The sequence below is a fragment of the Gadus chalcogrammus genome, chromosome 15 (assembly GCF_026213295.1).
Source record: "Gadus chalcogrammus isolate NIFS_2021 chromosome 15, NIFS_Gcha_1.0, whole genome shotgun sequence".
NCBI lineage: Eukaryota > Metazoa > Chordata > Actinopteri > Gadiformes > Gadidae > Gadus > Gadus chalcogrammus.
The window spans coordinates 2,640,577-2,663,114 of record NC_079426.1 but is presented as its reverse complement, the minus strand read 5'-3'; the positions used below and the strand labels follow the sequence as shown (position 1 = coordinate 2,663,114).

Here is a 22,538-nt window from a genome sequence, read left to right as displayed (position 1 = left end):
ATTCGAACAATCCAGCGGCCTGGACATCCAGACTCTGTTAGCCGCCATCGCGTCATGTCCAGAAATGGACTTCATTGGTTGTTTCCCCGCACAGGTGCCCAAAAATAGCTCCCCCCCCGTCTGTGGTTGTTTCTGTGCGTTCGTCAGCGATCTGGCTGAACACGTGTTTTATTAGATGACCGTGCCAGTTCAGATTAGTCTCTCCAGGCTGCGCTGCCCCGGCTTGTTCCTTGCCTATCAGATTACGTGGTGGCCGAATTAGGTTTAGCCCCGCTGGTACGTCTTGGAACGTCTGGGTCTGGGTGATCGTGCGCAGCCCAGATTTGAGGGATAGCGGTGCTTGGTCTGGGGATTGGTTACAGGGAGTGGTGTGTTGTTAACTCTAATCCACGGTGGATGCTGTCATCCATCTGAAGCTCTATCTCTTAAACAGGAAAACCCTGTTTTTGGGAAGTGGCCAAAAGGGGTTCTTCAAAGTCTTATCAACCTCAGCCATTCATATCCACAATAGGCAGTCACAATTGTTTCACACACAATTGAATCGTTTTGATTTCATGCACATAAGGAGCGGATTCGTGTTAGTCCTATTCTGACACGATGCATCGTTTATGTTGTAAGAAAGAAAACATGTGCGTGAGCATTCAGACGCTAACGCAGAGCATCTCCCGCCCTGAAACCAGGTGTTCGAGAAGGAGGAGATCGAGCCTCTGCAGACGGAGCTCCAGGACATCAACTCCCTGGGCCAGGCCCTGATCCAGGGCGCCGCCAAGGCCTCCAGCACTCAGGGTTTGGAAGACGAGCTGGACAGCATCAACGCCAAGTGGAACACGCTCAACAAGAAGGTGGGCTGTTTGTCGTCAACAGTACCCGACTCCAGTCCGACCTCGGATAAACAACTTCCTTTGAGTTGTGTTTTAAGCGAGTTTGCTATTATCAACGCGGTGTTTATTGTTCAGGTGATGACGTCGTCGACGTCTCCCTCTTTGTAACCAGCTGTATCATCACACATCCATGATAGTGTGGAGGGTATCGCATGGACGTCAATGTACAGAATGTTCCGGATTTCATCGATTGGTTTATTTTCATTAGTTAATTTCATAATTGGGTCTGTTCGTACTCGACCTGAAACAACAGCTGACGTATATGTTTATAATTGTTCCGCGTAGGTCGCCGAGCGGTCGGCCCAGCTCCACGAAGCCCTGCTGCATTGTGGGAGATTCCAGGACGCCCTGGAGTCGTTGCTAAGCTGGCTGACCGACACAGAGGAGCTGGTGGCCAATCAGAAGGCTCCGTCCGCCGAGTTCAAAGTGGTCAAGGCGCAGATCCAGGAACAGAAGGTCAGCCAGTGATAGTACACACACTAACAACACACTTAAGTGCGCACTTGAACAACAAACACGCGCACACGCACACTGGCGCCAACGACACTCTTTAAGATCAACAGAGTGTCAGACGTCCACCCCTCATTTTATTACCGCCCCCCCCCGATCGTGAACCGTCTGCGAGGGAACAAACTGGCTGGACTTCATCCACACCTCACAAACGTCTAATCAATTGACACCTTTTACTCCTTTCTTTCTTCCCCTCGACCACGGAGCGGTATTTCTTGTCACACGGTGTAATAAAGCTGCCTCCCTTAACTCCCTCCATTGTTTTGCCCCCCGACAGCTCCTCCAGAGACTGCTGGACGACCGCAGGCCCACGGTGGAGCTGATCAAGAAGGAAGGGGGCAAGGTGGCGGAGCTGGCAGAGTCTGTGGACCGGGACAAGGTGGCCAGGGAGATGGAGGGCCTCGGGCTGAGGTGGGACACGCTGCTCAAGAAGGCTGAGAACAGGTTTGTGTCGTTCTCAAACCCCCTCGGTGTAACAGTCGATATTGTGTTTCATGAGGAGGATCCAGTTTAGTAAGAAGTGGGAAGGTCACACTTGGAAAACATTGTGTTGTTGTGACTTGACACTTGAAGGTTTTAGGCAGCGAGTAATCCACTAAGTACTTTCCCCGAGGTTTTCGATAAAGTAAACAGAAATGATCCTGAAGCTTCCTAGAAAACCCGAATCAAAGTGAACTCTGTGACTCCCCTTTGAACAAATGTGTTATTGTTGGTCTGAGTCGAGCATGTGTGGCCTGTTGACTTTATCTTGTGGAACGTATCTGCGTGTATTGTAGATCATTTTTATGACTTTGGTTTTAATGTTGGCAGACACAAGCAGCTAGAGAGCATCCTGGTCGTCACACAGAAGTTCCACGAAACCCTGGAGCCCCTCTCTGATTGGCTGCAGGCCACAGAGAAGCACCTGGCCAACTCTGAACCCATTGGCACCGAGTCGTCCAAACTGGAGAAGCAGATCTCCCAGCAAAAGGTACCCTATTGGTTCTCTGTCCTTGTACCTCACGCTCACTTTAAGTTATGTTTGATTCATTTGTTTCCTAAGTTATTTATATTTTAGCTAGGGCTGGGTAAAAAAATAGATTTAATCGATTTTGGATCGAGTTCGTTTACATTTTGCAATATCGCCTTATTGCAATTTGCAGTTATGTAATGTTGTAGTTCAAGTACACTTTCACTTTTCACAATTCCTTTCTAATTTCAAATTTGCACTTTTGAGACTTGAGACAGTTTTGTTTACAGCTCAAGTTTAAACTGTCCACTTTACAAGTTTGCACTTAAAACCTGTTGTTTAAGATGAAGAGAAAAAGTACATTTGTATTTTGTAACACAGTTGGGCCATTTTCATTACTTAAGAGCAGATTGAATCGAATCGAATCGACGTGATTAATCGATTCAGGACCTTATGAATCGAAATCGAATCGATTTAGGAAATTGGCCACGATACCCAGCCCTAATATTAGCCTTATGTTCCATTCTGGTTTCCATTTTTGGAAACCAGATAATCCATCACGTCCTGTTTTCATTTTATCATTTCCCTTTCTTTTCGTTGCATGTTTTGTGTTTTTCGTCTCGTTTTCCGTCTCGTTCCGTGTCGTTTTTCGTTCCTGGCCCCCGTCCCCCTCCCCCGTCCCCCGTCCCCCTTGCCCCCGTCCCTCGCGGCCTCCCAGGCCTTAGAGGAGGAGATCCTCAGCCACAGCCGCGACCTGTGCCAGGTGCTCAGCCTGGGCCAGATGCTGCGGGGCGCGGTGAGCGCGGTGGACGACGTGGACCTGGTGCAGGTGCGGCTGGACGCCACGCAGGCGTCCTACATCGAGCTCCAGGAGCGCTGCCGCCGCCGCGCGGACACGCTGCGCCAGGCGCTGGCCAACGCCCGCCTGTTCGGCGAGGACGAGGTGGCGCTCATGAACTGGCTGAGTGAGGCCCACGGCCGGCTCAGCGAGGCGGGCGTGCACGACCACCGGCCGGACGCGCTGGAGGGACAGCTGGCGGAGCAACGGGTATAGAGTGCACACCCCCCCTCGTCCTGAAGGGGACCCCCGTGACCTCCCCCCCTCCTCCCAACCTACCCCACCGCACCCCACCCGAGTGGTGTCGGATCGCTCATTCATTCATTTATGATTTGTTGTTGTTTGTTTATTTTATTTTGTATTATTTCCGATGGGATGCTGTGCGGTACAGTCTCACAGCGTGGGTCTGTGTGTCAGCTCTGGTGGGGCTCGTTCTCGTCGACGTGTTTTTGAAGGACTTTGGTTTTCGGTCTTGGGTTTCCAGGCTCTCCAGGAGGACATTAAGCTGAGGCGGCAGAACGTAGACCAGGCCATCGCCAACGGCATGGAGCTGCTGAAGCAGACCACCGGTAAGAGTCCACCCAGAGACAGACACAGCGTCTGCCAGGGTCACACCCATAAAGATAATAACTAGTGCTGTCGGTTAAACGCGTTATTAACGGCGTTAATGCAAACCAATTTTAACGGCGTTAATTTTTTTATCGCGTGATTAACGCAATTGTATTGTAACAAAGAAGCAGTTACCCTGCCTGCTACGTTCAAGGCAGTATGTTTGTATGTTCATCGTTTAATTGCACTATAGGCTTTTTCTTTGTATCGTCCTGTTTTGATCAATATATACCAATGTTTTCAATAAAAAAACATTTGCACAAGGCAAGCAGATGCACTTCTCGATGTTGATAAGAGCATTAAAATGAGAAAAATTAATGGGACAAAGAAATCAAGGGATATTAAGCATAGAAAAAAATTTGCGATTAATCGTGAGTTAACTATGACATTAATGCGATTAATCGCGATTAAATATTTTAATCGCTTGACAGCACTAGTATAAATGCATGATGCCCAGGTGCTCAGACACCCACCATTCACGTCTCCGTCGTCTTCCCTCCCAGGGGACGAGGTGGTCGCCATCCAGGGCAAACTGGACGGGATCAAGACCAAGTACGCTGAGATCGACACCATGAGCCGGGGCGTGTGTGACAACCTGCAGAAGGTGCTGGGCCTTTCCACCGAGCTGCAGGGCACCCACCAGGAGCTGGACTCCTGGCTGGGGGGGGTGGAGGCCGAGGTCAGCTCCTTCGCCGGCCTGAAGCCCGTCGGAGAGGAGCTCACCCAGGCCCAGGACAGACAGAAGGTACGGGCGGTGTGTGTGTGTGTGTGTGTGTGTGTGTGTGTGTGTGTGTGGGTGTTTGTATGTGTGTGTGTGTGTGTGGGTCGGTGGAAGTGGGGGATCGGTGGAAGTGGGGGTGTTTGTATGTGTCTGTGTTTGTGTGTGTGTGTGTGCGTGTGTGTGTGTGTGTGTGTGTGTGTGTGTGTGTGTGTGTGTGTGGGTCGGTGGAAGTGGGGGTGTTTGTATGTGTCTGTGTCTGTGTGTGCGTGTGTGTGTGTGTGTGTGTGTGTGTGTGTGTGTGTGTGTGTGTGTGTGTGTGTGTGTGTGTGTGTGTGTGTGTGCGTGCGTGTGTGTGTCGGAGCTATTGCAGGATGCTAACGTTATTTTCTTTGTGATTTTCTGGAAGCAAAAGCTCGTACATAAAACTGTCGGAAACTTTCCCTGTGTCTGTTTTCTCTCCGACGTTAACTTTTCCCCACAATTAACCTCGGCACAGTCGAGGTTCTCCATGTATAAACGTTTTTGGACGCATAAAAGCACAGTTATTTTCTTTGTTTTGTAATCTATGTCATAGACTTAATGTCCGAGTTAATAAGTGAATCAGCGTCGTGAAATAAGCAGCGGTCATTACGATGAGTGTAACGGTCGGTCGGGCTGGACCACGGACCACACTGATACCTACCGGACCCTCCCCCCCCTCCCCCCCCGTCAGGCCCTGCTGAAGGAGGCCAAGGAACGGAAGCCCCTGGTGGACAAACTGAACGAGCTGAGCGGCTCGCTGCTCGACCTGGTTCCCTGGCACGCCCGCGAGGGCCTGGACAAGCTGGTCACTGCCGACAACGACCGCTACCGGGCCCTCAGCGACGCCGTCACCCAGCACGTCGACCGGATCAACGCCGACATGCTCAAGTCCCAGCAGGTAAGCCCCCCCCCCCCCCCCCCCCCCATGTGCCCGCTGTCTAATCTGAAGGCACCCTCGAGCAAGATGCCTACACCCCTCCCGGCTCGATAATGACACGCATCTACAGAACGTATTCCCTGTAAGTTGCCCCGGATCAAATCAGAATGAATAAACAGTAAATTATTCGGTGGAGTCGCTGAATCCATATCCTCCAAAAACTCCCTGACCTCTGAACGATCGGACCGTGGGATAGTGAGGCTCCTGTCCCCCATGTTTGCGTCGTCCACCCCTAACAAACCATAAACTTGGGGTAAACGCCGCGGCGGCGTGTACCCCAAGTTTATGGTTTGTTAGGGGTGGACGACGCAAAAAATACAATTTCATTTGTATTTTGTGTGTTGACCCGTGCTGCTGCGCTGTGATTACAGTTCGGAGACGCAGCGGACGCTGAGCTGGCCTGGCTCAGCGAGGCCCAGGACCGGCTGCAGTCCGTGGGGGAGATCCGGCTGGAGCAGGATCAGACCCTCGCTCAGCTCCAGGCTCAGAAGGTCAGTCCTGTCCTCCGTGGATTTATATGTATGTATGTGTGTGTGTGTGTGTGTGTGTGTGTGTGTGTGTGTGTGTGTGTGTGTGTGTGTGTCTGTGTGTGTGCGTGTGTTGTTATGTGTCTGTCTGTCTGTGTGTGTGTCTGTGTCTGTCTGTCTGTCTGTCTGTCTGTCTGTCTGTCTGTCTGTCTGTCTGTGTGTGTGTGTGTGTGTAGTGTGGTGTGGTGTGAGTGAGTGAGTGAGTGTGTGTGTGCCTCTGTCTTAAAGGGTCTTAAAGGGTACGCGGACAAACGAATGGGGTCAACCCAGGTATTGATCGCCAGTCCACTCCCTGTGATCCCCCAGGTGTTCTCCATGGACATCATGAGGCACAAAGACAGCGTGGACGAGCTGGTGAAGACGGGCAAGGCCATCATGGACAGCAAGAACCCCGAGGAAAAGGAAGTCCTCCAGGTGGGAAGAATGAGCCGAATGAAAACAGAACAATACGACGTCCAGCCAGAGTCCAGAACGTCTCTGTGGCCTGAACGCTCATATCTGATCGTATATTTCAGTTGTATTTTGAAACAATTTTGAACGTTCACATTAAATAGGGCTGGGTATAGCCAGGTACCTCACAATTCTATTCAATTCGATTCTTTAGGTCTTGATTCGATTCAATATTAATTCAGTTCGATATGGATCCAATTGCTTCGATATCGATTCAATAATAAGTGCAGATGACAAAAAATATCTAAATATTATTTAGAATTAACCATTTCAAAATGATTTTACCATGTCATTGTGCTTTAACTTGCAAAAAGGGAATACACCATTGTATAGTATTGTTCCTGAGCTAAACTTGCAGCATAAAAGTAATAATCATAACATGGACAAATGTAAAAGGGCATGTACATTTAAGCATACTCGCCTCTAGAGTACATTGACTGAGTATGCTTCTTTTTTTTAATGTAAATAATTATGTAATAATTCCAAAAGATTCTGAAACGAAATTGAATCGAGAACAAATTAATTGCAGTGCATTGATGAATCGATATTTTAATCCGACCCTAATATTTAATATAAAACAATTGTTTTGCAAATCAACAACAATAAATCAATACCATTAAAAGGGTAAAGGTTATTATCTCTGCTACGCTATCCAACGCCCTCCTCCGTCCCCGCAGGGTAAGAGTCAGGCACTGGTGGAGAGGTACGCGGCGGTCAGCCAGCTGAACTCGGAGCGCTGTCTGCAGCTGGAGCGCGCCCAGTCCCTGGCCGGCCAGTTCTGGGAGACCTACGAGGAGCTGTGCCCCTGGCTCCAGGACACCCTGGCCGCCTTCAGCCAGCTGCACCTCCCCGCCATCGAGTACGAGACCCTGAGGCGGCAGCAGGAGGAGCTGAGGGTCAGTGCCACGCCCTTTTACAACCGGCCGCCATTTAAAACCCAACCGCCGCAGTGTCTTAGCGTTAGCCACGGTCGTCTGTGTTCTGACTCGTTTATGCTTTATTGATGTCAATGTGTCTTTATACTCGAATACGCACGATTACTTTTTTGTTGTTAGCACTTTCTGTGTATCTTTGAGTATTAGTAGAAAAGGGTTAGGGTTAGGGTTAGAGTTAGGGGTAGGGTTAGGTTTAGGGTTAGCCCTAACCCTAAATACAGTACGCAGTATGCAAAGAAAAATAATTAGAACATAAAACATATATAATCATCATCCTCGTCACGAGACATGATCAGCCACGTGTCTGGATCTCATCCCCCTCCTCCTCCCCCTTCTCCTCCACTGCAGCAAATGCGAGAGCTGATCGCCGAGCACAAGCCCCACATCGACAAGATGAACAAGACGGGCCCCCAACTGCTGGAGCTCAGCCCCCTGGAGGGGGAGCCCATCAGGGAGAAGTACACGGCCACCGACCGGCTGTACGCCAAGCTGAAGGCCGACGTCACGCAGAGAGCCGCCACCCTGGACGAGGCCATCTCCAAGTCCACTCAGGTGGGAGGGCTTTGTGTTCGATCGCCGGTTACCCCGGCAACACCACCATTTACTTTATTTTACGGTCGTGACGCTCCTGGGCTTTACTTTTCGTACTGACTTTTTCGTTTGTAGTCACATCCCAAATTTCTGAAAGAATGATGAAGATGTTATCGTGTGTAACACGGTTTAATAGAATGCAACCAAATAACAGTTATTCAAAACCAAATGTGGCTTATTCTCTCCGATTTCTGTTAGCGATCCACTCAGTCCACTCAGGTGCGACGTGTTTCTGCTCGATCGGTGGTCACGCTACCTCGTTATTAACTTAATCTTCTTTATGTTCCTGACGCTCCTGGACTTCACTTTTTCTTCTTTGTTTAGACATCCCGAATACACCAACAATTTGAAATGTATCATATCTAATATGGTGTAATCGAATGCAACCGATCACAGGATATTAAAAACCAAAAGCAGCTTGTTCTCTCCGGTTTCCATTAGCTACCAAAAACGTTTTTTTTCTCACCGTCGTACCGTCTCGTTCCTCCCGCCCAGTTCCACGACAAGATCGACCCGATGCTGGAGTCCCTGGAGCGGATGTCGGAACGGCTGCGCCAGCCCCCCTCCATCTCGGTGGAGGTGGAGAAGATCCGCGAGCAGCTGACGGAGAACAAGGCGGGGTCCATGGACCTGGAGAAGCTGCAGCCGTCCTACGAGATGCTGAGGCAGCGCGGCGAGGAGATGATCGCCCGATCGGAAGGCGCTGACAAGGACCTCTCCGCCAAAGGTACGGGCCGGGTCCCCTCTAGAGACTGGGGAGCCCCGCCCATTCTGCCGCCGATTTGAGTTCGCTCTGCAGAAGGGTCGGGAGAAGAGCAATACATTTCTTTCTATTTTCGATACATTTTTGCGGGAGCCAATCACCAAGCTGGCTTTTCCCCCTGGCGCGCTATTGGCTGGTTTAACACGATGACGACAGGGAAGCGACGGAAAGCAGCCAATTGCGTACAGAGTCATTTGAACTAGAAAACGGCAGCAGCTTCACCAGACCAACGTGCAATCCACGATTGAGCTTGGTCTGGCAATAGCCAGGCTACTCTGCACTGCCAGTTCTACTTCTTACCGCTCGGTCAACTGGCACATCTCCTGGTCCAACTTGTTGAATGTTGTCTTCCAGTCAATTGAAAATACTTTTTCATTGACTAACAATGTTCTCTGATACCTAAAGCTTCTTTGCTTCGATTTTTTTGTCGCTACTCAGATTTAGATTGTGTGCGTGTCATTGTTACGTGTGCTTGATTGTCCTCAGCCTCCGTGTAAGTTAAAGTAAGGCTTCTGCTCTAAAAGGGTAGATTTCAGGTATGGGCTGAGGGCCTCTTGCTCGAGGGGGCCTACACACTGTAGAGTTTGATTGGTTTGAACCCGTGACCTTTCGGGCTTGGTGCGTCAAACACCCCAGCCCTTAAAGAGACTTCCTGACCTTGCGTCGTGTCACACATGTGTGGTTGGTTACGCTATCCTCCTCGAAACAACGACTTTCCCTTCTCTCCCCCCCCCCCCGCCCGCCCCGTAGCGGTCCAAGACAAGCTGGACCAGATGGTGTTCCTGTGGCAGGACATCCAGGCCCTGCAGGAGGAGCGCGAGGCCAAGCTGCTGGACGTGATGGACCTGGCCGACAAGTTCTGGTGTGAGCACCTTGCCCTCCTCATCACCACCAAGGACAGCCAGGACCTGCTGAAGGAGCTGGAGGAGCCGGGGGTGGACCCCTCCGTGGTCAAGCAGCAGCTGGAGTTTGTGGAGGTGAGCAGGGCATCCACGCAGGGAAACGTTAGCCTCATGGCAGCGTGGAGCTCTCTTTGCTGAGCTTGGAGGCCTGACGATGTTGGGGACATTTTGGAAGCGCTTAAATGCGCTAAAATACGGTATGGGGCATAGGAGTATGTATGACTGCCCCTTCGATTTTCACCACCACCCGTTCATCCGATCGTCTTCACACTTGGCGTGTGTATTGCCGGGGACCCAAGGAAACAGGGTGTCGAGTGTGAGGTTGTTTGGATGAGCGGTTCTTGAAGGAAGGCTGCAAGCACGATACCGAAGTCCATGCAAAGCAGTACTATCAGTACACTGCACTAGTAATTATAATAATCATAACGTTGCATTTCCGATTCCCACGGCTACTCTGCACTCTGTGTTCTCGGATCTAACTTGTAATGTTGGGCTAAATGCGTACATGTTAATGTCATTGTATTCGTCGTTTGATTGTTACCGGTGATTTAGCGAGAGTGGTCGAGACAGTTGAGGTTTCTCACTCAGCTTTGGTCTAAACGTTGTCTTCTTCACGACCCAAACCCAGGGATTCAAGGAGGAGATCGACGGCCTTCAAGAGGAGCTGGAAGTGGTCCAGAATCTCGGCACAGAACTCATGACCGCCTGCGGAGAACCGGACAAACCCATCATGAAGAAAAGCCTCGATGAGGTAGAACGAGATAAAATTGAAATAATAAGGACAGCTGTTGTTTCTGGTCATCGGTCTTCATACCGATGTGTGTAGGATGGGGGGATCTCTAAAGTGTTGCTGTTGTTCTCTGTTCTCCAGGTCAACTTGGCCTGGGAGAACCTGGATAAGACCTGGAAGGAGAGGGTGGAGAGGTTGGAGGAGGCCATGCAGGCCGCTGTGCAGTTCCAGGATGGCCTACAGGTATTTCCCAATGCAGTTCAAGTGTAGTCGGTTGGTTCCGAGTGCTGAATGTAGGCAGAATCCATTGAGAGAAGGAATGGAGTGATTGAAACGTCCCTCGACACTGCACATTGACGCACGTGTTTGCTGTGCTTTTTATTTGGAAAGATTATTTTACTGGATATACAATAAAAAAAGGCAGTGGTGTCTTTCGGAAAAATAGCTTTCCATTAAACAGAGGTTGACTTTTTTATTTCATGTGTTTTTTTGGAGGAAGGGGAGAAAGTAGTACAGACTAATAAATCAGAGATAAAGATTTCGAGTTTCTATCTGGGATTTCTCAGATCAAAGCCAAGTTTATCCTTTGGCTTACTTAGATAACCTCAAACAACGAAACCATTTATGAGAGCCATATAACTCTAAACATCAACCACTCAGAGCTGCCCTGCTTGAATAAAACTTTTGCTTTTCTTGTCAAATATCTCTGAAGACAGTTTAACGATGCTAAATTGGTCTGTTCTGAGTGGTTTGATCCAACGCTGTCAGAGATGTAAGCTTTTGAAGTCTGAGGGCTTTTTTATCTTTTCAAATTAATTGGTCTTATACCGCAAAGACGCAACGACATGCATTGGAGCTTACTACATAGTGGGAGAAAGTGGATGAATCTGAGCAACAAAACAATTCTTTGGCTCGGGGAAAAAATAATTGTACCCGAAGTAGTGTCCTCTGGTTGATAAAGTGGGATAAAGGTGCTTTAATGGTGGGATAATGGTGTGAAAGAGTGAGGGATAAGGATGTGATTAGGGTGTGATAAAGGTGTGATAAAGCTGTGATAAAGCTGTGATAAAGCTGTGATAAAGCTGTGATGATGGTGGGATAATGGTTTTGATAACGGTGTGATGACGTTGTGATAGCGGTGGGATACTGGTGTGCTAGCGTCGGGATAAGGGTCTGATTACGGTGTGCTCACGGTGGATGCTGTGCACCGCAGGGCATGTTCGACTGGGTGGACATCCTGGAGAGCAAGCTGGACTCCATGCCCCCCGTGGGCACCGACGTGGACACGGTGAAGCAGCAGCTCGCCGACCTCAAGGTGAAGTGCTCTAGTGTTCGCTGCTCTGCCAAATGTCGGACGCTCTGCATGCACGCTCCATGCCGCACACACTCTGAGAAGGCGTTTGCATTCTCAAGGCTCGTGGATTCTACAATGCTTGTTTTCCTTTGTCCCTTTATTGACATAGCTTTGCATTACGACAGATCCAATAGCAGCTGTGTTTGTGCCGCTCATTATTTGAAGATTGAAGAGCCAACAAATCATAAAGGCGCTGTTGCTTTGATGTAGCTGGAGCCAAAGAATAGGATCAGATGTATAATACAGTCTGCAGCTCTTTGTATATCTATTGACTGGTTGGTGTGTTTGTGTGTTTCTATGTGTGCGTGTATATGGTTGTGCATTTGTACGTATGTATGTGTGGGTGTGTGTGGGGGGGGTGTGTGTGTATGTGTGTGTGTGTGTGCTCCTATATGCATGTGTCTGTGTGTATTTGTATGTTTACGTGCTTCTATATGTGTGGGTGTGTGTGTGTGTGTGTGTGTGTGTGTGTGTGTGTGTATGTGCGTGCGTGTGTATGTGTATGTGCGTGCGTGTGTGTGTGCGTGTTTATGTGCGTGTGTGTGTGTGTGTGCGTGTGTGTGTGTGTGTGTTTGTGTGTGTGTATGTGCGTGCGTGTGTATGTGTGTGTGTGTGTGTGTGCGTGTGTAAATGTGTGTATGTGTGTGTGTGTGTGTGTGCTTGTGTGTGTGTATGTGCGTGCGTGTGTGTGTTTGTGTGTGTGTCCGTATATGTGTCTGTATGTATGTGTATGTGCGTGTGTGTCTGCAGGAGTACAAGGGGGAGGCGTACCAGCTGCAGATCGAGCTGGAGCGCCTGAACCACGCGGCGGGCCTGCTGCTGAAGAAGGTGACGGACGAGGCGGACCGCAGCGCCATCCAGGAGCCCATGGCCGAGCTCAAGATGCTCTGGGACAACCTGGACGAGAAGATCATCAACCGACAGGTCAGGGAGGGAGACAGACCCCCACCAGCCCCACGTGTTACTGAACACAGACCACTATACTGTTTCGTTGTTAACACCATCATGTCACTGACTGGCCAGAGGTCAGGTGGTCAACTGATCAAATGGTATAAGATCCCATCGTATATTTTTTTAAAATAATTAATCTGTAAAAATAGTAGAAGATTCAACCATGAAATCGTTTTTTTCTAGTTTAAGGGAGATTTCTTTGGTTAGATCCGCCTATTTAACTTTCAGACGTTTTTCTAATATTTTGGTTGTGTCCATCACTGGTAGAACTAGTAACTATTCAACCACCCAAAGATAACCCAGGGACTTCTGAGATCTTTTAATGATTATTTTGGTTTCAAGGATTGTCGTTGGATTGCAGTCACCTTTCCTTTTACTCAACTTTACTCAACATTACTCAACCGCGATATTTGTGTCAATGTGTGAATTATTTCGGTTTAAAAGGATTTCTGTTGGGTTACAGACATTTACTCCACCTGGATATGTTTTTGAATGTGTGATTATTATAAATTTTTTTAGGATTCTTGGTGTGTTACAGAGAGTTACTCCATCTGTATATGTGTGTCAATGTGTGAATTATCTTGATTCAAACAGATCTTTGCGGTCTTACCGTCAGTCACTCAACCTGTACCTCTGCCTCAATGTGTCGCAGCACAAGCTGGAGGGGGGGCTGCTGGCCCTGGGTCAGTTCCAGCACGCGCTGGACGAGCTGCTGGCCTGGATGTCCCACACGGACGAGCTCCTGGGGGAGCAGAGGAAGGCCGGGGGGGACCCCAAGGCCATCGAGATCGAGCTCGCCAAGCACCACGTAAGCCCCGCCCCCCGCCGCCCCTCAGGCCTGTTCGCCGCCGGAGGGAGACGACGACACGCCGCTGATGACGAGCGAGACGCCCGACGTCGACCAATCAGAATCATCCCGGGACATTTTTTTTTTAAATTGCACTCGACGTAAAACACGAACCACGCCGCCCTTCGGTCCGGAGAGTGCTTTCGTTAACTTAATGGTCGCCGGCTTATATATAAACAGAGAGCACACGATGCACGCTTGCAAGATTAACCCACTCCTGATATAAATGTCCTCTATGGTATAATACTCCCATATCATAATACACGCTTAGAATTATATAAGCTCTTGGTTTTGATCATGAAAGCAAACCGTACAGTCGTACATGTTGACTAAATTGGCCTTGCCTCTCTCTCTCTCCCTCTCTCTCTCTCTCTCTCTCTCTCTCTCTCTCTCTCCCTCTCTCCCCCCCCCCTCCTCTCTCTCTCTCTCTCTCTCTCTCGCTCTCTCTCTCTCTCTCTCTCTCTCCCTCCTTCCCCTCTCCCTCTTTCTCTCTCTTTCCCTCTCCTCTCTCCCTCTCCCTCCCCCCCCCTTCTCTCCTCTCTCTCTCTCTATCCTCTCTCTCTCCTTTTCTCTTTCTCTCTCTCTCTCTCCCCCCCTCCTCTCTTCTCCCCCCTCTCTCTCTCTCTCTCTCTCTCTCTCTCTCTCTCTCTTTCTCCTCTCTCTCTCTCTCTCTCTCTCTCTCTCTCTCTCTCTCTCCTCTCTCTCTCCCCCCCCCTCTCCCTCCCCCTCCTCCCCCCCTCCAGGTCCTGGAGAACGACGTGCTGGCCCACAAGACGACGGTGGAGACAGTGCAGCGGGCGGGCGGGGAGTTGGTTCAGTCCAGTGCGGGGGAGGAGGCCTCGGCGCTGCAGACCCGGCTGGACCACCTCAACCAGCGCTGGACCGTCATCCTGGAGAGGACCGGCCTGAGGAGGCAGCAGCTGGAGAGCTCTCTGCTTCAGGTATATACATACAGATATATACCACAAAAACTACAAAAATGGCGGCCGTCTGGCCGTCATCTTTGTAGTTTTTGTGGTATATACCACTAGTACGCTAACCATCTAGGCAATATGGCTCTAATCAATTTATATTTTTAAATATAAATAAACACACAATTATTTGGTATTTACAGAGTATCTGAGGGTACCTATTTTCAGTTATCATTATATATATGTTCAATACAATTTGTATAAATATATGAATATATATTTATATATTTGTTCATTCAAGAACAATTTGACTCCATGAGGTAATGGTGTTTGAGCTTTCATCTCTTTGAAACCTCAGAAGATGGATGCCTCATATCTCCAGGAGAGGATAGTTTGTTCAACCTCCCTCTTCTCAGCAGGGTTTTAAATCACACGGTTGCTCTTTAAGGAGTGGAATTACAGGTCCCTCCTCCTCCCCCTCCCCCTCCTCCCCCTCCTCCTCCTCCTCCTCCTCCTCCTCCTCCTCCTCCTCATTCCTGTGCCGTCCCTGCTGTCTCTATTCATAACTCCTCACACCACGACGGAGGCGCTTTGATCTGGCCTGGGAATACAGGGAGTGTAAATAATAAGCGAAACATCTTCACGGTTGTGCGTGTGTGTTTGTGTATGCTTCCAGTTTTTGTCTATCAAAAATCAGTTTGTTCTTTATCGCAGTGGGAAAGGGGAGTGGTTGTGTTTAAATGTGTTTGTTGCTTTGACATATGGGTAACACTGAGAGCCAGAGTGAATTCCGACTCTGTCATGAATGAGTTCTGTCTCTCTGCAAAGCCCTCTCATGCATTCAAGCAAAGATTGGTTTTGATCCCCTGCAAAAGTCACTCGTATGAAAACTTTCCAATATCTTAAATACCTGGAATAATTTCGGCACTTTGATAGGATGTAATCATGTTTTCACTTCGGCATCGACATACAGAAAGGAGAGATGATGTTAAATTAAGACCTTGTTTAATCCTCAAATTCAGAACAGAATTTCATTACTGTATTCATTAATCTATTTTATTGATTTAATCCCTCCGTATTGTTGTCTCCAACCCTGTAAAACACACACCCACACCAGTCTCTTCCTCGGTGGTTAAACGGGTCAGAAAGGGGGTTCAATTAATAAGTCAACTCCTAGCTTCCCCCGGCGCCGCCGCGGTCCTCCAGACAATGGCTGCCCTCTCACCTTTTGTCCCTCTCACCCGGGGTGCGTTGCATTGTGTTTGCAGGCCCAGGGTTTCCATGGCGAGATCGAAGATATGCAGCAGTGGCTGAAAGACACGGAGCGTCAGCTGTTGGCATCAAAGGCGGTGGGAGGCTTACCAGACACGGCTCGGGAACAGCTTAGCGTCCATCTGGTAGGTCTTTAAACAATATGAAAGCACCGCCATGCAGATGGCAGCCTGGGAGAGGGCTAAATAAGACCAGGTCTCATTTTGACACTGTGTTTTAGCTCAAGTGTGACAATTAAATGACACTGTGGGAAAAAAGAGTTATGTGGAACCACTTGTAATGCCCCCAGTGCAACAAGAAAAAAAATGTGTTATGTGAATTGTACCGTGTGAATGTCTTCCTTTAAAATGGCTTCACAAACCCACACCCCCCCTGCTACCCCGGCCTGGGGGAGGGGAACGCATTACACGTTGGGGAAACAATTGTGCGCTTGTGCGTGTGTAATGAGAGTGTGTGTGTGTGTGTGTGTGTGTGTGTGTGTGTGTGTGGGTGTATCAACCCTATTTAAATCACCAATTACACGTTTATTTCTCGGTTTCATCGTGTCCCCGTCGATAACCTTATCTCAGCGGGTCACCGTCTGCAGCCCCTCCTGCTCCCTCAGTCCCACGTCATCATTCCTCCCTTAATAACCAGCGTCGGCCAACAGCCGTATCCAGTACTGTTAGGGTCTCACAGGGGGGGCCCCCGGCCAGAGACAAGGCCCCAGTGTGTCGTCGTCCCCCCGGCCCCCCCTTGCTCTAACGTCCGTCCCCCCCCCCCCCCTGCTGTGAACAGGAGCTGTGCGCCGCCCTGGAGGCGAAGGAGGAGCTGTACGGCACGCTGGTCACCAAAGGTCAGCAGCTGCTGACCCTGAGCCCCGAGGGGCTGGACAGCAACACGGAGCAGGACCTGGCCAACCTCCGGGACAAGTGGGGGGCCGTGCGGACCAAGGTGGCCGAGAGAAAGGTGCGGTGAGAGCTGGAGGTTTACCCCTCTTCCCCCCTCCCCCCCCCTGTTTGGATGTGTTTTGTGGCATGTGTCAGGAAAGCACCATTGTGTGCCGTATCCTTTGGGGTGGGAATGCGTGTGGAGGAGGAGTGGAGGCCTGAGGTCAAGGCTCATGGGTAGATGTGATCGTGTACGTTCATAACAGCTGCTGGTGACAGGCAGAACACCTGCAGTAGCAGTGCATATAGAATGACTTTGTTTGGACGGTTGCTCTTTGCATTGGACTGACTCAGTTTTAACGCAGCCCTGTGGTGGCTGAGTGTCCAATCCCAGGCGGTTAAAAGCAATGGAAGGATTGCTTCCATTGTGGGCATGGCATGTGCAAACAAACCTTACTTCCAGCCATCAAAGGTATGGCGTGTTGGCGCGAGGTTCAGCCAGGTGTAACATAGAGGTGGTTCACTGCAGTGATCCTCTTGAAGGGGTTAAGCCAGTCCTGCGGTGTGAATACACAGTGGGGACACGGCGTTGAACCTCTTGAAGGGGTTGAGTCCGAAGGAGACGGGGGTCAGCCATGCACCCCGACAGCGCCTGGGTGTGTGCGTGTGTGTGTGCGCGTGTGCGCGTGTGTGCGAACCTCTAATCCGCCCTCCACCCGTGCCACCGGTAATGAAGGGAGAAGGACCTCCAGGCCAGCTGCCAAAGGCGGGGGGGGGATGGGGGGGGGGGGGGGGGGGGGGAGGAGGGTGTGTGTGTGGGGGGGGGGGGGGGTTGCTGAGTGGGATGTGGTGATACTGTTAATCACAGGAGGTGCTGAGTCAGCATGGAGGAACAACAAGGGGGGGGGGGGGTGTCCTGTGTTGTGTTTTTACGGCCAGCGCAGGACAAGTGAATCCACGTCAGTCGGAAATAACAGAGTCAGTAAGGTGCAGGAGGTTTTGGTTAAAACGTAGATGAAGTCATGGTACTCATGACAGTTGATAGATAGCGTGTCAACTGTAAAAATACAGAGACGTTCAAAGTATTTTTTAACGTGTAGCGTGTCATTCCGGGAACAGGCAAATGAGAGACCAGAGCCTCGTGCACAAATTGCGGCCTTTTCTGAAACTCTTGCCAGAATTACTATTTTTAAACCTTTAACTGTTTTTAAAGCTGTTCAAACTGCCTGATAATGTAGGCTCCAGTCTGCTAGGTGCCCGCATATCTTTCCTCCGGCCCCGAACACACTGGCTACCTGTTTCAAAACAGTATCTCTTAAAACAATAAAAGCGCAGCCCGCCTGCTCGTGTTTCTCTGCGGTGACGCCGGCGGTCGCCCTTGGCTACTCGGACAACGGCGACGTCTGTGACTTATTAGACCCCAGCGGTAGATAAACATGAACCATTAGCGCCGTAATGTCATCACAGGGACGCTGAGCGTAGCCTGATTAAGGGGTTTCCGCGCTGGTCTTTTACTTAAGCCCGCACGGCTGCAGGGAAACTCAATTCGTGCAGGGGCTTATCATGCTATTACTGCCCCATCATCCGAGCCCTCAAGAGACCCCGGCTTCCTGCCGCGTGGGTTAATAGACGGGGACGGAACCGCGATGTCATCCCCGTCGTTCGCCCTCACCACAGCTAGGGATCCACAGCTGTGTGTAGGAGTGAAACATACAAGATGAATCGTACTGGTTTCGGTCAAAGCAAGATGTTGGGCAGGTGTTTTTTATGGCTGGGGGAGTGAGAAACCTGCCCCACCGTACGTCATCATTAAACAGTTGAAGGTCGAGTAAATCAACGTGTCCACACGTGTCCACATCTGCTTGTGTTTTTGTGCAGAGGTTTTAACACAGTGTCTCTTTGTGTGTGCATGTGTGTGTGTGTGCGTGCATGTGCGTGTGTGTGTGTGCGTGTGCATGTGTGCCGTGCGTGCACAGGTTTGAGTGTGTGCATGTTTCTGCGTGTGTAAATGGGTGCTTACGTGTGTACCCATGTGTGTGCGTGTATGTGTGTGTTGTGTGCGGTGTGTCAGCGAGGTGTTGTTCCACTTTCTTACGACAAATGTACTTATTGTATGTCACTGTGGATAAATGTGACTACTAAACGCCCTAAATGTTAACGTAATGTGAACGTGTTCCTGCAGGTGAAACTGGAGGAAGCCCTGACGGTGGCGACGGACTTCCATGACTCCCTGCAGGACTTCATCAACTGGCTGACGCAGGCGGAGCAGACCCTCACCATGGTGTCCCCAGCCTCGCTCATCATGGACACCGTCATGTTCCAGATCGACGAGCACAAGGTGAAGCGTCCCCGCGTCCCCCGCGCCCCCTCCTGGCGGAACGGTGGTACTGCCGGGTTAATCACGCTGGTACCGCTGCGATGCTAACCAGGACCTGTGAGGTCATTGTTTGATGGATGCCATTTATCTTAATCAAGCCCCGTGTGTTACAGGAGATATGAGTCGTTGTTTTTGGGGCGTCTTTAGTTGGAAGAATGTGTGTTGTGCATGGTTTGGATTGAGGGTGTGTGTTCTGATGGTTTTCCAGGAAGACTTGTGGTGCCAGGGAGACTAGTTACTTGTGGTTAGGGGGTTGGACTCTGACTAGGGAGACTAGACCTCCTGGGGATAGATGCCCTAACCCCTTACTGCTCATGAATATAAAAATATAAAAATGTCAAATTATTATTATTTTATTTTATTCTGTAAAAATAAAAAAGTTACAATGTAATATAAATCAAATATATCAATAATAATCAATTAAATTTATTACTAAATAATTCACAAATTAATAAAATCATTTTATAAAGTTAATCAGGTTGAGCTGGAAAAGAGCGTCACAAAAGCGGCTAAAGAGTGAAAGTAAAAGAAAAATGACTTCAACAAAATGAACCTGGAAGACAGTCCTGACCTTACGGTCCACACAGATCAGAACCGTGCTCACATCAGCCTCTCCCTTGATCCCCCTCCTCCCTGGTCTCCCACTAGATGTTCGTGACGGAGGTGAACGGCCACCGGGACCACATCATCGAGCTGGACAAGACGGGGACGCACCTCAAGTACTTCAGCCAGAAGCAGGACGTGGTGCTGATCAAGAACCTGCTGGTCAGCGTGCAGGGCCGCTGGGAGAAGCTGCTGCAGCGCTCGGTGGAGCGCGGCCGCATGCTGGACGACGCCCGCAAGAGAGCCAAGCAGGTGGGGGGGGGGGGGAGAGACTCACCACCACTATGAGATGGTTTATTAGACTTTAAATGGCTGATTATGGTTCCACGTTCACGCAACGCAACGACCACGGCGACGTTTCGACGCAAACGTGAACCTCTTTTGGTTCGGCGTCGGGTTTAAGTGAGCGGACCAATCACAGCCCTTGCTGCTGCGTCGCCTCGACGGAAGGTCACAATTTTTGGGAGGAGCACGTCAGGCCCATGTGGTAGACGCAAGGAAGTATCGGGTCCGTAACCCCCTTGCGTGAACGTGGGACCATATCAGCCCTTATATACCACTTTGACACGAGGTCTGGTCCAATACTGGTCAAATACAGTTTTATTTTCTTCCAAGGGAAATATTTGGCAATAAACAAGCGGAACTATAATTCAGAGAGGATTGGGGGGGGGGGGGGGGTCAATGTATGACTGGGAAGTAATTCAATATTGGGCTAGCCGCTAGCCCATCGCAAAGTCACATCGCAATGACCGCGGCCGGTTTGGAAGCATAGGAGCATTGGAATGTTAGTAATTGTGTTGGTAGTAAGTTTGTTTGTCGTTGTGTGTGAACACGCCACAGCGTTTGTCATTTTATTAGACTTTTTTTTTACACCGTTTTTCTCAAAGTAAAAAAATTAAATCTGATATTCTGCTTTCTTACGTGTTCTGGTCCAATACTGGTCAAACACTATTTTCTTTTCACCCAAGGGGAAATATTTTACAATAAACAAGCGCAGCTATTCTCGGGGAACATATTTGATGGACCACGACCTCTCTTTCCTCAGTTCCACGAGACGTGGACCAAGCTGATGGACTGGCTGGAGGAGTCTGAGAAGTCCCTGGACTCGGAGGTGGAGATCGCCAACGACCCCGACCGCATCAAGGCCCAGCTGGCCCAGCACAAGGTGAGGCCGGCTGCTTCAGGACTCACCTGTACAGGGGGCCAGGGTCAGGGCCAGGGTCAGGGCCAGGGTCAGGGTCAGGGTTAAGGTCAGGGTTAGGGTCAGGGTCAGGGTTAGGCTCACCCTTTACCAGTAGATGGATGTCGATGTGTCTCTGGTATCATCCGAAAGAAAGGGAATGCAAAACACAAAATACAAAAATAAATGAATCGTGACGCGATATTCAATAAAGAAAGCGAGAAATGTAACATACAAGAAACTGAAGTGATTTTTGCATTTCTTTCGTTCTTAATCAAAAAAACTCAATGAATAAGTCAACTCTTTCATAAGTGCGCTCCCCTATTTTCTACTAAGCTGTATGTTGCACAGCGAGGGCGTACATAACACTGCATCGCACTGCGCTACGGACGAGGCGGTCTGCACTTGGGCCTCATTGGATAAGGATAGTGTGCTAATCCTATCTTAAGCCCTGCTCGCTCCCAATGTATCACATACTTTTAATCCCTGTAGAGTAGAAGGGCTTGAGGTTTGACCCCTTTTTTTTTGTGGTTCTGTTGCAGCATACCGCACGCGGGGATAAACAGAATTAAGATGTTGTTTGGCATGGCAACAGATAAGACCTTCTAAATAGGATAGAGCTCTTTCAGATTGACGCGTAGGCCAATGAGAAGCTTTGACATCGTTTAATGTCAATTAGTTGTGATTGCTTCATTAACGGATGGCCTAGCCGCTACTGGTCGGGGAATATTACAGTCAAACTAAGTTTTCGAAAAGTAAAAGAAGAAGTGTAAAAAAAATAAAGTATCAAACCGTGGAACTTGATAGGCATGCAGGGGATTACTTTTCGGACAACGGGATTACTTTTCGAATTATAAGTGAGTTTGGTCGACTCCATTTTTTCGTGCAACTTTGACCCTTTAACCCCACGGCACCATGCAGGAGTTCCAGAAGGCGGTGGGCAGCAAGCACGCGGTGTACGACACCACGGCGCGCACGGGCCGCGCGCTGAAGGACAAGACGGGCCTGAAGGACGACAAGCAGAAGCTGGACGACATGCTGAGCGAGCTCCGGGACAAGTGGGACACCGTCTGCGGCAAGTCTGTGGAACGGTAAGGAGGGTTGTTAAAGGGACAATGTCGGCTTTTTATAATGTTTTTATGTGACAAATATGTTTGAATATGTTAACCTTGTTGTGAGGTTGAGAGCTTGGACACACAAACACGATCTCAGCATGAAGCTGCTTCCTATAATTTCTCAAAAACATAAGTTTTTAAGTATTCTCTTTCACCGTTCTTTGTAGTGTTTTTGTTTTGTGATAGAAAAAACATTTAGCTTATGCTTACACTTAGTAACACTTTATAATTGTTGTTTTTTGTCTATTTTGGATTCAAATGAACAATTCCCAAACTGAGCGAGACGAGGACTTGAATACAAACACCTGTTTTGCCACTAAGACACGCAGTGAGAGAACCCCAGGAATAAGCTCCAGTGGTCCATTTGATCCCCCGTACCGTCCCTTCATCGCACCGAGACGAAGATGCATCTACCTCAACCAAAACAATCCCATGATGCATTGCGCCGTACATCGGCGGGGCTGGTTCTCTCCCTGAACGATGTGTTCCCTGCGTCCCCCTGCAGGCAGAACAAGCTGGAGGAGGCGCTGCTGATCTCAGGTCAGTTCACGGAGGCTCTGCAGGCGCTCATCGACTGGCTGTACAAGGTGGAGCCCCAGATGGCTGAGGACCAGCCGGTCCACGGGGACATAGACCTGGTGCTCAACCTGATCGACAACCACAAGGTAGGGGGGGGCCGGCACACACACACACTC

General features: G+C 49.6%; 1 protein-coding gene across 11 annotated transcripts in view; it reads left to right on the top strand.

Moving 5' to 3' along the window:
• The window catches only part of dst (dystonin), a 122,788-nt gene that overhangs the window by 83,735 nt on the left and 16,515 nt on the right, over positions 1–22,538 (top strand). For all 11 annotated transcript variants that reach the window (XM_056609451.1, XM_056609442.1, XM_056609441.1 and 8 more), the window contains 27 exons: positions 681–842; positions 1,167–1,337; positions 1,669–1,835; positions 2,202–2,361; positions 3,059–3,388; positions 3,663–3,747; positions 4,291–4,532; positions 5,221–5,427; positions 5,838–5,957; positions 6,300–6,407; positions 7,121–7,339; positions 7,727–7,930; positions 8,465–8,696; positions 9,483–9,709; positions 10,263–10,385; positions 10,506–10,607; positions 11,578–11,679; positions 12,469–12,642; positions 13,322–13,477; positions 14,260–14,457; positions 15,696–15,824; positions 16,477–16,647; positions 18,751–18,906; positions 19,594–19,800; positions 20,594–20,713; positions 21,650–21,819; positions 22,349–22,508. In XM_056609451.1, coding sequence (XP_056465426.1) covers positions 681–842; positions 1,167–1,337; positions 1,669–1,835; positions 2,202–2,361; positions 3,059–3,388; positions 3,663–3,747; positions 4,291–4,532; positions 5,221–5,427; positions 5,838–5,957; positions 6,300–6,407; positions 7,121–7,339; positions 7,727–7,930; positions 8,465–8,696; positions 9,483–9,709; positions 10,263–10,385; positions 10,506–10,607; positions 11,578–11,679; positions 12,469–12,642; positions 13,322–13,477; positions 14,260–14,457; positions 15,696–15,824; positions 16,477–16,647; positions 18,751–18,906; positions 19,594–19,800; positions 20,594–20,713; positions 21,650–21,819; positions 22,349–22,508 — 4,602 coding nt within the window. The remainder of the gene's footprint in view (positions 1–680; positions 843–1,166; positions 1,338–1,668; positions 1,836–2,201; positions 2,362–3,058; positions 3,389–3,662; positions 3,748–4,290; positions 4,533–5,220; positions 5,428–5,837; positions 5,958–6,299; positions 6,408–7,120; positions 7,340–7,726; positions 7,931–8,464; positions 8,697–9,482; positions 9,710–10,262; positions 10,386–10,505; positions 10,608–11,577; positions 11,680–12,468; positions 12,643–13,321; positions 13,478–14,259; positions 14,458–15,695; positions 15,825–16,476; positions 16,648–18,750; positions 18,907–19,593; positions 19,801–20,593; positions 20,714–21,649; positions 21,820–22,348; positions 22,509–22,538) is intronic.